The sequence below is a fragment of the Mesoplodon mirus genome (genome assembly GCF_964341445.2).
Source record: "Mesoplodon mirus genome assembly, chromosome: 6".
Lineage (NCBI taxonomy): Eukaryota > Metazoa > Chordata > Mammalia > Artiodactyla > Ziphiidae > Mesoplodon > Mesoplodon mirus.
Window position 1 is genome coordinate 29,104,494 of NC_138982.1, and position 13,114 is coordinate 29,117,607.

The 13,114-nt window shown below is 34.6% G+C and overlaps 1 protein-coding gene across 2 annotated transcripts in view; it reads left to right on the plus strand.

Moving 5' to 3' along the window:
- TBC1D5 (TBC1 domain family member 5) overlaps positions 1–13,114 on the plus strand; it is a 563,684-nt gene that overhangs the window by 325,991 nt on the left and 224,579 nt on the right. For both annotated transcript variants that reach the window (XM_082625793.1, XM_082625794.1), the window contains 4 exons: positions 4,548–4,650; positions 11,240–11,332; positions 12,885–12,931; positions 13,026–13,095. In XM_082625793.1, coding sequence (XP_082481919.1) covers positions 4,548–4,650; positions 11,240–11,332; positions 12,885–12,931; positions 13,026–13,095 — 313 coding nt within the window. The remainder of the gene's footprint in view (positions 1–4,547; positions 4,651–11,239; positions 11,333–12,884; positions 12,932–13,025; positions 13,096–13,114) is intronic.

A 13,114-nucleotide genomic window follows, 5' to 3' on the forward strand; every position in this document is an offset into this window, starting at 1 on the left:
TTGCTTCAAAATGCAACACTGAGAGAGGAGGATATGTAAAAAAATAAAAGAACTGATTAATGATGAAGCTGGGCGATGGCTATGCTGCAATTCAGTCTACTATTGTCTCTTTATAAATGCTGGAATTTATAATGAAAGATTATAATGAAAAGATTATATATGAAAGATGTTAGATAATGAAAGTTTTTTTAAAACTTAAGTTGAAAACTATACTGCCTACGAATGTGGGGTTATTTCAAGATACAAACCAAAACACACACAGCAGACTTTTAGATCTCTTGATGTTAGTTTGCACTATGTAAAATTTGTCTATTTAGTACCTGCACACATCTTGAGAGAGAAACTCCTGCATTTTAAATATTGATCAATTAAGTTAAAACTGAATTATCACCTTTTTTTCCATCAGGTAAAAATGTTCGATGGTATTAGTCTAAATCACATCATGGAATACTTTAATATTAATTTTTCTTAGCTTTTTATCTCTATCAGAGTTTCATCCTCACCTGTTTACCATCTCCACTTTCATTTCTGGCCAAATGCAGGAATTACTTGACTTTCATTTTCTAATAATAATTTAGGATTTATCTTCAGTTCCCACTTATTGTGATTCTTTTCTCCTTTTACTTTCCTATCAGACAGTTTGGCTTGAGTGAATCATAAATGTCTCTAGCTTCAATCCTAAGCTGTTTTTTCTCTATCTCATCTTTAATGAATATACTACCATTTCTCTTTTTTGCATGAAACTGTAGACTCACTATTGATTTTTCAAAATCTTTACAGTTGTTGACTCCAGCCTCGGTCTGTATTCTGTGATTTTTGTTATTGTCTCAAAACCAGATTTGCCTTTCCAGTGATATTCGGGTTAGACTACTGTTCAGATTACCTGCCCTGAATCAACACCAGATGTCAGGGAAGCTATTTTGAAACTTAAAACCTATCATCAAAGCTGCTTATCACTATTCCTAGAGAACCTACTCACTACTTTTCTCCCTTTTATTTCTGATTCTTATAGATGGAATGCCTTCTCACTTGAAGCCTGTTAATACGAAACCAAGTATTTATTGTAGGAAATATGTTATTATTCAGGTATATTCATCAACCTTATGACCTAGGTTCTTCTGTGTAACTCTAAACTCATGGAATTTTACTTCAATGCATATCTCTGACACATTGTTTAGCAAGGCAGTTGAGAAGTACTGATAACCTGCTAACTACCAGATATACTGGAGCAGGTATTAATCTCTCTGCTTCCGTTCTCCTTACCTGTTACCTTCTGAACTGGACTCTTTCAGCTTATAACTTCTCTGAATGTCATCTCTTTTTCCAGCTTCTGAAAATAGCATAAACTTTTGTTTCTTTTTTGGAACTCTTCTGAAATCTTTCCCATGTTACTTGTTTGATGCTATGGATTCTTCATCAGAATTTAGAGGACACCTCACACTTTTCTAAAAAAGAGGACATCCTGAAACTTCCTAACTTGACACTTCAGCATTGTAGACTAGAATTGTGGATGGTGTGCTGTCACATAGATACGCTGTGTCTGCCTAATACACGTTTTCAGTTGATTGGGTATTTGCTAAAAGTGGGTAATTTAAATTATCTACCTGCAATTTGATTCTTATAGATCTCTAGTTTTTAGTCTTGCGAGTGGTTAGTATACATTTAAATGAAACTGAATTGATATGTAATATAATTTACATTTTTAGTAGTAAGGTATTAAATTCTTACTTTATATAGTTCGTGGATATTTGTTACAAAGTGAATGTTGTAGGTTTTAGTACTTTCTCCCATAGTCCATTCAGATTGCAGTAACTGTAGGGAATTTGGTGGTGCCAGTGTTCATAGACAGTTTCCAAAGCATAGTCATGGAAGGGGACACACAAAATCACTCATCTGTGTGATCTGTCCAGCTCCTGGGACAGGAAGCCTACTTCACGACAGGGCTAGATTTAAGTCATCTGATGAGGAAGGAGGGGAAACAGTTTCATCTCAGAAGGGTTACTCTGTTTTTACTTTAGTGACTAAGTTTTCCCAAGAAATTTCTTTTCAGCATTTTATTAACTACTTACCTATCTTTCATCCTGATTACTCTAATTTGGGATATTTGACTATCTAAAGGTTTTAGCAGCTTTCTTTTGTCCCAAATAAGTCATTTAACAAGTTTTTCTGTTTCTTTCCTGCTTCAGTGCATTTGACACCTTTCTGGAACTTCTTTGGCTTCTAAGATATAGTTATTATTCTTGCTCTGAATCTGCTTTCAGGTAATTTCTCTCCTCTTGAGGAGCTATGGTCATTTGTGCCTAGTCAGACTCCTGAGCTTCAGTTTGGGCTGTCTGGAGGGCCATCACATTAAGATTTATGCGTGGACTTGAGAGAACCTTGTTCAGACCCATGGACTGTTGATTACCGGCCCCCCAAAGTAGAGGCTTCCTTGTTGGTAGAGAACAGGTCATATACCTGTGTCTGGGGACAAATTGTACATCCAAGGGAATTTCAAGCAAAAGTCAAATGAACAGATGAAGATGAAACAGGCTGTAATTTATTATAAAAATTAGGCCCAGGAAAGAGATGCTTCACAAACCATTAGCATAGTCCACCCAGGATCCCAGCCTGAACTGGAGAGAAAGTTCTAACTCTCACAGGGTGCCCAGAGAGGATCAGAAGGAAGCAGAAAATAGCAGAGGTTGCCAGAAATAAGAAGCAGTAAACCATCAGAATATGAATAAAATAACCATTGCTGCCTTTACGAGACTAACGAAGGAGTATTTTTCTGTTTCCTTGATGCCCCGTGCCTCCGTGCTCTAGGCGCTCCTCCTTTTCAGCCTCTTGCGTTATTTATTACATATTCTCATGTTTTCTAGTCCCAATGCGACCTCATTCACATCTTCTTCACCTAAAGTACCAGTACTCAGAGACTAGCAATCACCTCTCTTCCTGAACGTCTGCTGCCAGGCGCTGTTCTTGGCGCTTTCACATTATTTCATCTTGATCACAAGATTAGTAGTATTATCGCTACTTATAGATGAGGCCTTTAAGCAGACATTTACTCAAGGTCACACAGCCAACAGTTATGCAACAGGAATCTGAACTTCGGCTTTTCGTCTCAGGTTTGTGATTTTTCCATTTCACCTCAGTATAATGTCCTCTTATCTCCTTCCTGCAATCTCTCCTCCTGCAGGCTTATTCCCACTTAGAGTTACTCAAATACTTTCTTCTTTGGTACTTCCCTATTCAGAAATGTGGAGTCCCTCTGTTGCTTTTCCTCAGTTGTAAATACTGCATTCAAAGCTCTATTCCACACCTCCCACCTTTTCTTCTGTCCTGTGGTCCTGCTGCCAAGTGGCAGTACTTCATGGAAGTATTGATACTTTCCTTTTGCATTGCTAATACCATACAGTGCTCTACATTTGGAATACTCTTTGCCTTCTGTGTCTTCATAGCTTTCCTTCTGATTTGGTTACTTTTCCCAGATATTCCATGTTCCTCCTCTCCTAAAAATTCTTGTTCAAACCTTTTGTGATTGAACCTATTTGCTGCTTATTTCTAGAGGACATTCCTTCTTCCCTTATAGGCTCGTCTCTCGGTATTCATAGGAGATTAGTTCCAGGACTCCCGCAGATACCAAAATCCATGGATGCTCAACTCTCTTGTATAAAATGGAGTAATATTCCCATATAATCTATGCATATCCTCTCATATACTTTAAATCATCTCTAGATTTCTTGTAATACCTACTACAATGTAAATGCCATGTAAATAGTGGCTGGCATGCTGGCAAATGCAAGTTTTGCTTTTTGGAACTTTCTGGAATTTTTTTTCCCCAAACATCTTTGATCCACGGTTGGTTGAGTCTGCAGATTTGAAACCCAGGGATCCACAGGGTCGACTGTATATTCACTGTGTATTGCACTGCTCTGTATTTGCTCTGTGGGTTGTTGCAGTTGTAAATTCTTGCATTATAAACAACTATTTAAGCTCCTTTCAGGTGGATACTCTTGCCCTTTTGTATTTCACGTTACCTCAAAGCACCTGGTAGAATTTTTGATCCAGAGATCATTTAAGCAATACTGACTAACTCGGTCCATTTGAAGTCTGTGTTTTAATCAGATAAAACTAATGGTGTGGTCATGTATAATAATTTAAATCATGATACTTGCATCAAAAAAATAGGATAATGATTTTTTTTCACAAAGTTGGTACTTACAAAATTACAGTATACCAAATGGGGTAAAACAAAGCAATCCCCACACCAAATGCATAGGCTATAATTTGTTTTGCTTAAAAACTGTTGTATTCATCATGCATATGATGACATTTACATATGAAGACATTTGAAATATTTAGATGTTGAAGGGTATCCAGTAGTTTCCCTTTTTCTCACCCTTTTTTCTTTAACACATGAGTCCCACCTATGGCATAAGTTGCCTGGCAAATACAGACTTGTACTGAAACCAAAAGCTGCCCATGGCACCTCTCAGAGATGAGAATTTGAGGGTAATTCTTAGAATTGTGCTAGCCGATTTCAATCCTGTGTTTTCTTTTTTCAGGTTTCCTGAAATGCAGTTTTTCCAACAAGAAAATGTGAGAAAAATTCTTACAGATGTTCTTTTCTGTTATGCTAGAGAAAACGAGCAGTTGCTTTATAAACAGGTAATGAAAATATCGTACAGGTGGCATCCATTGACTCAGAATTTTCTATACAGCTTGACAAATGATAGAGCAATAATGTAGCCTTTATTGTATCCAGAGTTGCATCATAATAGTAAAGCAATCAAAGAGCTGCTTGTCAGCTGCATGGTGAGAAAGGTAAGCTCATTGACGCACATATGCTTCTTCCTTATTATAAGACATTCCACCAAATTGTCTTCTATGAGGCATTCAATCTTTGCTTTCAACTTTTGAGAGTTTGTTTATAAACAGCATCTTTGAAGGCAATCTAGTAATAAAACTTTTCAGAGTTGTATATATAAATATTGTTTCTAAGTACAGCATTTATAAATATGTGGTATGTCATGTAGAGAATAATCAAATGTCCTTTTACTTTTCAAAATCTACCAGTAATATAACTGCAGAAAGTTCCTTTAAACTTTCTGAAATTTATATGATATTCTTGTGATCTTGATGTTTAATTCATCTCGTTATTAAAGAAGATTATTGGATTATGTTTATTCTTTTCAAAATGTAAATTTTTTACTTAATATATAAAGAAGTATCTAGGTTTGCACTTAACCTTATGGGGTTCCAATAAAAATATGCCAAGTTAGATATTTTTATGTATTTCTCAAAATGCATATTAAATGAGAATTCAAACTATATTAATAAATTCTCCAACAATCCAAAGTTATGACATCCAACTGATGACAACCCAAATTCAGTGTAATATAACAGAAAACATCTGCATGGTGAGAGCATTGTATTTAATTTGAGATAAACTTGATTTGTTTAAAGATAATAAATCAAGTCATTTTACAGTTGTCCTAAATAATGTATTTGTTATTGTATACATAGAATATCCAAGGGAACTAATTTTATTTTAGTTTCGATACTAATAATATGTCTTTATATTAATTACATGGTGATATTTAGCTTTTAGAATGGGAAATGGAAAAGTATATCCTACTCATAATGGCAACCAAAACTATAAAATGTCTAAAAATAAATGTAATAATATAGAATCAAAAGCTATATGAAGAAAACTATAAATGTTATTGGAGCAAGAGTTGAATAAATAGAAAAGTGATAACGTGTTTTTAGGTGGGAAGACATTAAGTAAAAATATTACTTCTTCCCAAATTAATATGTAAATGTGTTATCATTCCAGTGATAGTCTAAGTGAGAGATATGGTTTTTAAAAACCGGGCACAGTGATTTTAAATTTTATGCCAAGAAGCTTTATAGTCATTTTAATGGTGATAATACAGCTTAGTGGTTAAGATCCCTGGCTCTAGACTCAGATCCCTTGATTTGAATCTCGGTTCCAACACTTTAAGTAGCTACCTTGTCTTGGACAATATACACATGTAACTTTTCTCATCCTTAGTTTCGTTGAGGAGGGCAATAATAGTATTGACTTTGTAGAGTTAAAAACATGTAGTGCTCATTATGAGTTCATGTTGGTAGCTGTGATGGTGATCATTGCTACAGTCAGTATTAAATATGTTGGAGCTGCCACAGAATTCAGGGGAAGGGGAGAATGGCACAGGGAGATCTGAAAACTGTTATAAATGTTCTGTGATCAAACCAATGTGACAGTAATGTGGGAACTGAGAAATAGATCAGTGGAACAAGCTAAGAACAGGTTCAGTTGTAAATTAGATCTTCATATAAGATAGGACGTTTTCTTTCAATGGGAAAAGGATATTGACTTGCTGTATTTGGCTTTCCATCTAAAAAAGATTAAATTATACCATTATTGGGAGAAGAAATTCCAGATGGAGTAAAAATATAATTATAAAAACTAAAATTACATTAAAATTCTGGAAAAAACATTTAGGAGAACTTTTCTTTTTTATAATCTCAGGGTAGGAAAGGTCTTCCCAAGCAAGACAGGCTATTCAGGTGAGATATAAAGTGCAAAGACCAAAAACAAACCAAAAAGGAGACTGGGAGAAAATAAATCTCAATCAGTATATCAGGATTTTTTGGAAGCAAATAACAGAAAATTCCATTCAGAATGACTTACAGTCTAAGGATGTTATTAACACACTTTGCAAGAAGTCTGGGGGCAGAATGGCTCCGCAGCATTTTAGTTCAGTACCTCAGGCTCTTAGTGATCCAGGTTTATTTCTGTTTTTCTCTTCTCCTCTTCTCATTGTGTCGGCTTTTGTCATCAAGCCTGTCTCCTCAGCGTGCCCTTTTCTCTTTCAAATATTTGGAAATATCTCACAGTAAAAGATTTGATGATAACGAATCAAGTCGGAATAAAATTATCCCAAGTTATACATTTGTTTCCCCTTTTTCTTTCGAGAAAGAAAAATCTAGATTCAGGAAATCTTATAATAATGGAAACAAGTTCCATGGACAAGGAACCAAAACATCGTAACTTCACCATCCACCGTTTGTGAGGCACGCAGCCCACTGCGTTTGTGAGGAAGACTATAAACAGATCAGACTCTTGATCATTTAGACAAAGTCTATCAATTACTGAATAGGAAAGTATTATTAATTTACTCCTGTGTATCACTTTCTAAGATTTAAATTACTACCTGTTAATGTTAAAAATTCTATACATTCTTTACATAGGAATAATCCCTTGCTGTAAAAGGACTGAATATTTTAGCCAGATCAAATTTAAGAAAAAACCTTAAGTTTCATCACAAGCTGTTAAAGCTATTATTTTGTACTAGGTGACACCCCGTTTAACATCGACCATATTGTTAATAGTTATGGGATTTTATTGAATTAATGAGACTGTTATCATGTAGTAGAATGTCTTGCTGAGTTAATTGAAACTGCAGAGATTATATAAATGGTATTAATGAACTTTGACTGCCTGATGCCTCAGCTTTAATAAAGACTGCTTGGTGGGCTAAATGAACACAGGCAGATAAAAGAACAGGTTCAATTTTGTGAGCCTACAGACTGTTGATGAGGAAAACTTTGTTACCTTTCTTTTCAACTGGCATGAGTTTGGAGTGCAGTGACTACTAAGGATCCAGCAGGGAAAAAGGCTGTAAGCAAGCAGAAACGCGGATGGTGTGGATGGAAGCAAAATACACATTTTGGGAACCAAGAAGTATACAGACAATACATTCTTTTTCATTATGCTTTGTCAGATTTACAGCATATTGAATTTATGATCATTCTTTCCAGATAGTTCTCTTTTCCTTTAAAGATGTCTGTTTGCTTGCCACTTGTAATTATTAATCAGGTTTTTACTAGTCTAAAATTGAGAGTAAAACCAGTAATCTCTTACAAGTGTATTCGAGAAAAATATCCCTAGTTTGGTTGGAAGTCAACACTGAATGTGTAAAAGATTGTATTAATGGTATTCAGGGGACTCTTAATTTCCATTATACAAAAAGCACTTATTTATTGATGGAAAATATTAAAATATAATTCAGGATGATTCTTTTCCATTTCTCATCTTATCATAGTTCAGCTTTTACCCTTGTGTTGATAAATGAAATATCTACCCCTCACTATATTGAGTGGAGGCTATTTCATTCATTCAGTCACTATGCAGTGAGCACCTTGTATGTGCTGAGCCTTAGTAGGAGCTGGGTTTGTCTATGTATGTATGTACATACGTATACATATCTGTATCACTTGTCCCAGTTTATAACCTACAGTACTTCTGTGCTCATTTTATTATTGTGTGTCTTGCTGTTTAGACTGCAGGCTCCATAATGGTCAGGAGTTTGCCCACTCCATTCACTTTTCTGTTACCAGCACATCATATGTAGTTAATAGATAATTTTTGGAATAAATGAAGGTGAATGATGCATGAGCAAATGGAGAATCTGGAGAAAGGAGTGTCACAGAAACTAGAGGGAAGAGAACGTTCAGGGAAAATGAGAAGATACATTTAGTCAAGAACCGTTTCGTATTAAACCAGCCTTAATTAGTTAGAAAACATACTGCAGGGAAGAGTTCTATTCAGAAGATCTCTGCCGCCACCACCACCAACACCAACAACCAAAGCCTAGTAAGAAACCTAATAAAAACTATGCAGTTCTACATATTTTTGGATTGGAGGATCTGGTGTTCTTAAAGAAGTCTATTTTCTTCAAGTTAATTTTAATGCAATGGCAATAAAAATTGCAGTATTTTGTTTAGCATTTTATGTAACTAAATTACATTTTCATTTGGATGAAAAGATGTTAGAATAGGCAAGATAATTTTGAGAAAAAGAATAGAAAATATGGGGAAATGGAGTATTTTACAGCTCAAGACATTGCAGTAGTAAAGTTCCTGTTAAGAGTATATAAACCAATGGAATACCAGTAAAAACTCAGAAAAAATGAGAGCTAAATATTCAGCTTATGATAAAGATGACATTTCAGAACTCTTGGGAGAAGATGGATTATTCAATAAATGGTGATTATTCAATAAATTAGTTTAACACTTTGGGAAGGAAAAATACATATTATTCTTCAGGGCAAAATTAAATACCAGATGGGTAAAGAATTAGCTGTACAAAAAGAACCTGTATATTTAATCTAATAAAAACAAAATAAGAAATCATGAAAGATGATTTATTGATTTGACTGTTTTAAAGTATACAGCTTTACTATGACATAATCAAAATTAAAAGGCAAGTTATAAACATGGGAAAGTATTTGTAACAAAAATAACTAAGGGTTAATTACAGATCATCAGGAGAAGGGAGACTCTTCATTAGGAGAAAATGGGCAATTCATTAAATAAAAATGACCACTGAAATGTTTGTGTTCAACCTCACTAGCATTTAAATAAGTTAAAACAACTATTTGACTGTAAAATTTGACAGGATTTTTAAAAAACACTACAAATAAAGATGAGGGTATGTGAAATGGTGATTTTTATGCCCTGAAGTGAGGGAATTATTTCTAAAGGGCAGGTTAATTGTATATATCAAATGTCTTATTAGCTCATTTACCCAGAAATTTTACTTCTAGGGACTTTATCCTAAGGAAATTATCAGAAATAAGCAAAAAAGATTACCGCAAAGCTATCTATCACAGTTTTAATTTTTCTTTCTTTTCTCTTTTGGCCTTCCTTCCCTTCCTTCCTGCCTTCCCTCCTTCCTTTTTTTTTTTTCGTTTTTGTTTTTGTTTTAGATATTCTGTGGTTCTGTGCAATAAATAACTATTACTTTCATGATTAAAATTATGTCACTTGGTCTTTGGGATAATTTGAGATTATTCTAGAAGAATAAACCCCTCATAATGATTTTAAAGCACATTAGCAACACTTAATTCCATTCTTTATGGGTGAGTACCAAGTTCTTCTAAGGAATAGTCTTTTCAAGATTTGTTTAGTAGGAGACAGTCACCTAAAAAGATTGAAGTGATGTGTGGTAATTTGTCCCAAATCACAAGTAAATTGTCAATGGATCATAAATTATTTTGTAAAAATGTAATTAAGTCCTTCTCATTCAAGGCTAGTGATAACTTATAAATGAACTCTGACAGAGTTTCCTTTTGTACTACTTTATGTTAATAACTAGCATCCTATGAACAGCACAGAGCTGCCAGACCATGCAGACGTCCCTGTGGCTGTCCTTCCATCACAGGGGATTTTCTCTAATCCCATCAGCAAAAACTCTCTCTTCTCTCAGCTTAGTATTTTATTGTTATTTCCTGTAGAGGTGGGGTTTTGTCTTCTTTTTTTGTAAAAGATCATCGTAGGCAAAAGGAAAATAGTGACACACTTTAACAGGCAGAAAAGAGTACAATCCATTTTTAACTTGCGAAAATATGTTTTTGATGCCTAAGTAGGGAAAAAAATCTCAACTAACAAGGCGGGTCACTGATGTGGAATATCTTATTTCCTCACAAGAATGGATAAATAATGGGTTTTTATAATACCCTTTGAAAGGCAACTTAGTAACTAATATACCTTTTTGTTTCTATGCCTATGTATGTAATCCACAGGTGAACACAATATAAGGAAAAAGAAAGTTGTATTGGTGAAATCACTAAATGAATTGAAAAACAACCTTACAGTTGAAGTAGACAGGAAAAAAAATTATGGCCATCTTGGCTTAAACATGTTGAAAATCGTACTTTAAAAACTCATACCTGCTAAAGGTTTTTTCTTTTATTATCCAACATTTCCAGCTAGCTGACTTCAGCTCTTCCTAAATCTACAGACATCCTAATTTTGAGCCATTATATAATGAAAACATTGGATGTAATTTCCTTAGGTCTACAGTTCTTAGTTGCCCTTCTTACTGCAGATCTTTACACTGTAGCATATGATTATAATTTGCATAAATGAAATTCATATTTATGAGTGCACATCCTGAAGCAACTGACAGGTGCAAGGTTGTCTACCATGCCGATTTATTGTTTGTTGTGTCATTTAAAAGAGAGCTGTTCTCCATGTTTTAAAGAAGAATACCTGCTGTGGTAGAATTGGAGTCAAGTTCTAAAACTAAATAAAATCTCACTTTGTAGGTTTTTATGTTTATGCTCTTCTGTATAATACAAAAATGCCTGGGGCGGGGATCAGCTGCAGAGGCTTTTAGCTGAGCCTGTCTGTCCACCAGTGGAGTCCGGACATGCCCCCGTCCCTTTCTCTGGCTCTATTTCAGGGCATGCACGAGCTGTTGGCTCCAATGGTCTTCACCCTCCACTGTGACCACCAAGCCTTTCTTCATGCCAGTGAGTCTGCACAGCCAAGGCAAGTTTGTCTATGAGCTCCATCTATTTTGTCAGCGCTGCTGTAATCCTTTTTTAACCTCAACACCTTTTATATTGAAGGTATTTTGTAAATTGTAAACATTTGATTGTGTTTCCTGTGGCTGATTATTAATTCCGTTTAATAACTGTAATCCCATTTCAGCTATGGGGCAAACTCGGAATTCTAAATATCTTTGCAAGTCTTAGAGCTGTACCAAAGGAAGACATGTAACTGAGGGATCGAGAAGAGGACATTTTTGTTGTAATAGCAAAGTGCTGATGATTGTTAATATTCATACGTTCTATCCTCCAGTGACCCATTCTTTCACAGTAAGCTGTAAGGGAACCTTATGTGTGAGATATTTTGTCCTCACCAGACTCAGTTCAGTTCATAAATAGAACAGTCCCCCAAAGAACCCCAGTATAAAGAAACAAAATGACTTCTCATGTTTTTGAGATACAATTACTGAAGTTATTTGCTGGAGATAATAAATTAATGTATCTTGTATTTAACTTAGGCCGATTGTGAGAATTTATTTTCTAACTTCAGATACCCTAACTAGAAGAGACAGAGAGGCAGCCAGGAAGCATCTTGGGAATGGAGAGCTGAGGGATTATAAAACTTCCTCAGGAATATTCCACAGGCTAGCCTCTCTCTGTGCCGAAAACAACGGATTAACATATAATATTTCATGTGTTTATCTGTATGATCTTTATTCATCAAATGTAGCCATCCATTTTGCTGAACATATATTAGGGCATTTGTCAAATCAACTTTTGTTTACTATATTGTAGATTAGCATTTTCTAGTTCCTTTGAGTTTTTCTAATTATACTAAATTTATTGGATCTGACTATAGTAACCATATCTTAGTTGCTGTTGCCTCTGTTATTCTGAAGTATGATAAGGTTGCGGTTGTTATTGGGATCCTGTTTTCATGCCAGTTTTATCTTTTTAAAAACACATATGCAGAATATACTCCATAGGAAAGTATACATGATTGCAAATTGCTTTTTAAAAAAATAGCTTTTAAATGAGTTCTACATGCTCCTTTAACTGTTTCAATCCTTTATAAAGTAAAAGCAGCACTAAAATAGATTTGGAAGAGGTGCTGTCACTGATTAATTGATGTTAAAACATAATAAAAATAGAAACCATTGAAAGAAAATAAATTACTGTTTTAATATGGGATATTTGACCAGTAACTATATATTTTTTTGTTTCATTTTGGACAAGTGATAGATTGTGGAATAATCAGTTGATTCTAGATCAGGCACATTAAAGGAATGTACTGTCACATTCAGTTTTGTTATTTGGAATAATTAGATAGTTGCCTCGTTGTGGTACAGACAGGCAGCTAATTTGGTTTTGATCTTTATAGAAAGAAAGGATTTTGTTTGTTAATGGAGTTGCTATTTTTATTAAAAAAAGGCTAACTTTTTTTCATTTACACATTATATGAAAGTTGGCTTATGAGTATAGAATAAGGCAACCTCTGCATCTCCTTCAATTAAAAAATTACACATTCTGATTGATTGTATCGCTTTTTTAAGTGAGGAAATGAAAACTCTCTTGAACCCTGAGTATCTGGAACATGATGCCTAGTAAGTACAAAAACTTTCTGTTTTTATTTTTTTACGCCATTTTTACTTTAATGAAGATTTAACATTGGGGTTATATTATTTTTCTAATTTTTAGTGCAATGTTCTCACAACTTATGGAAACTGCTGAACCTTGGTTTTCTACTTTTGAGCATGATGGTCAAAAGGTAAATCTTACAGTACCGA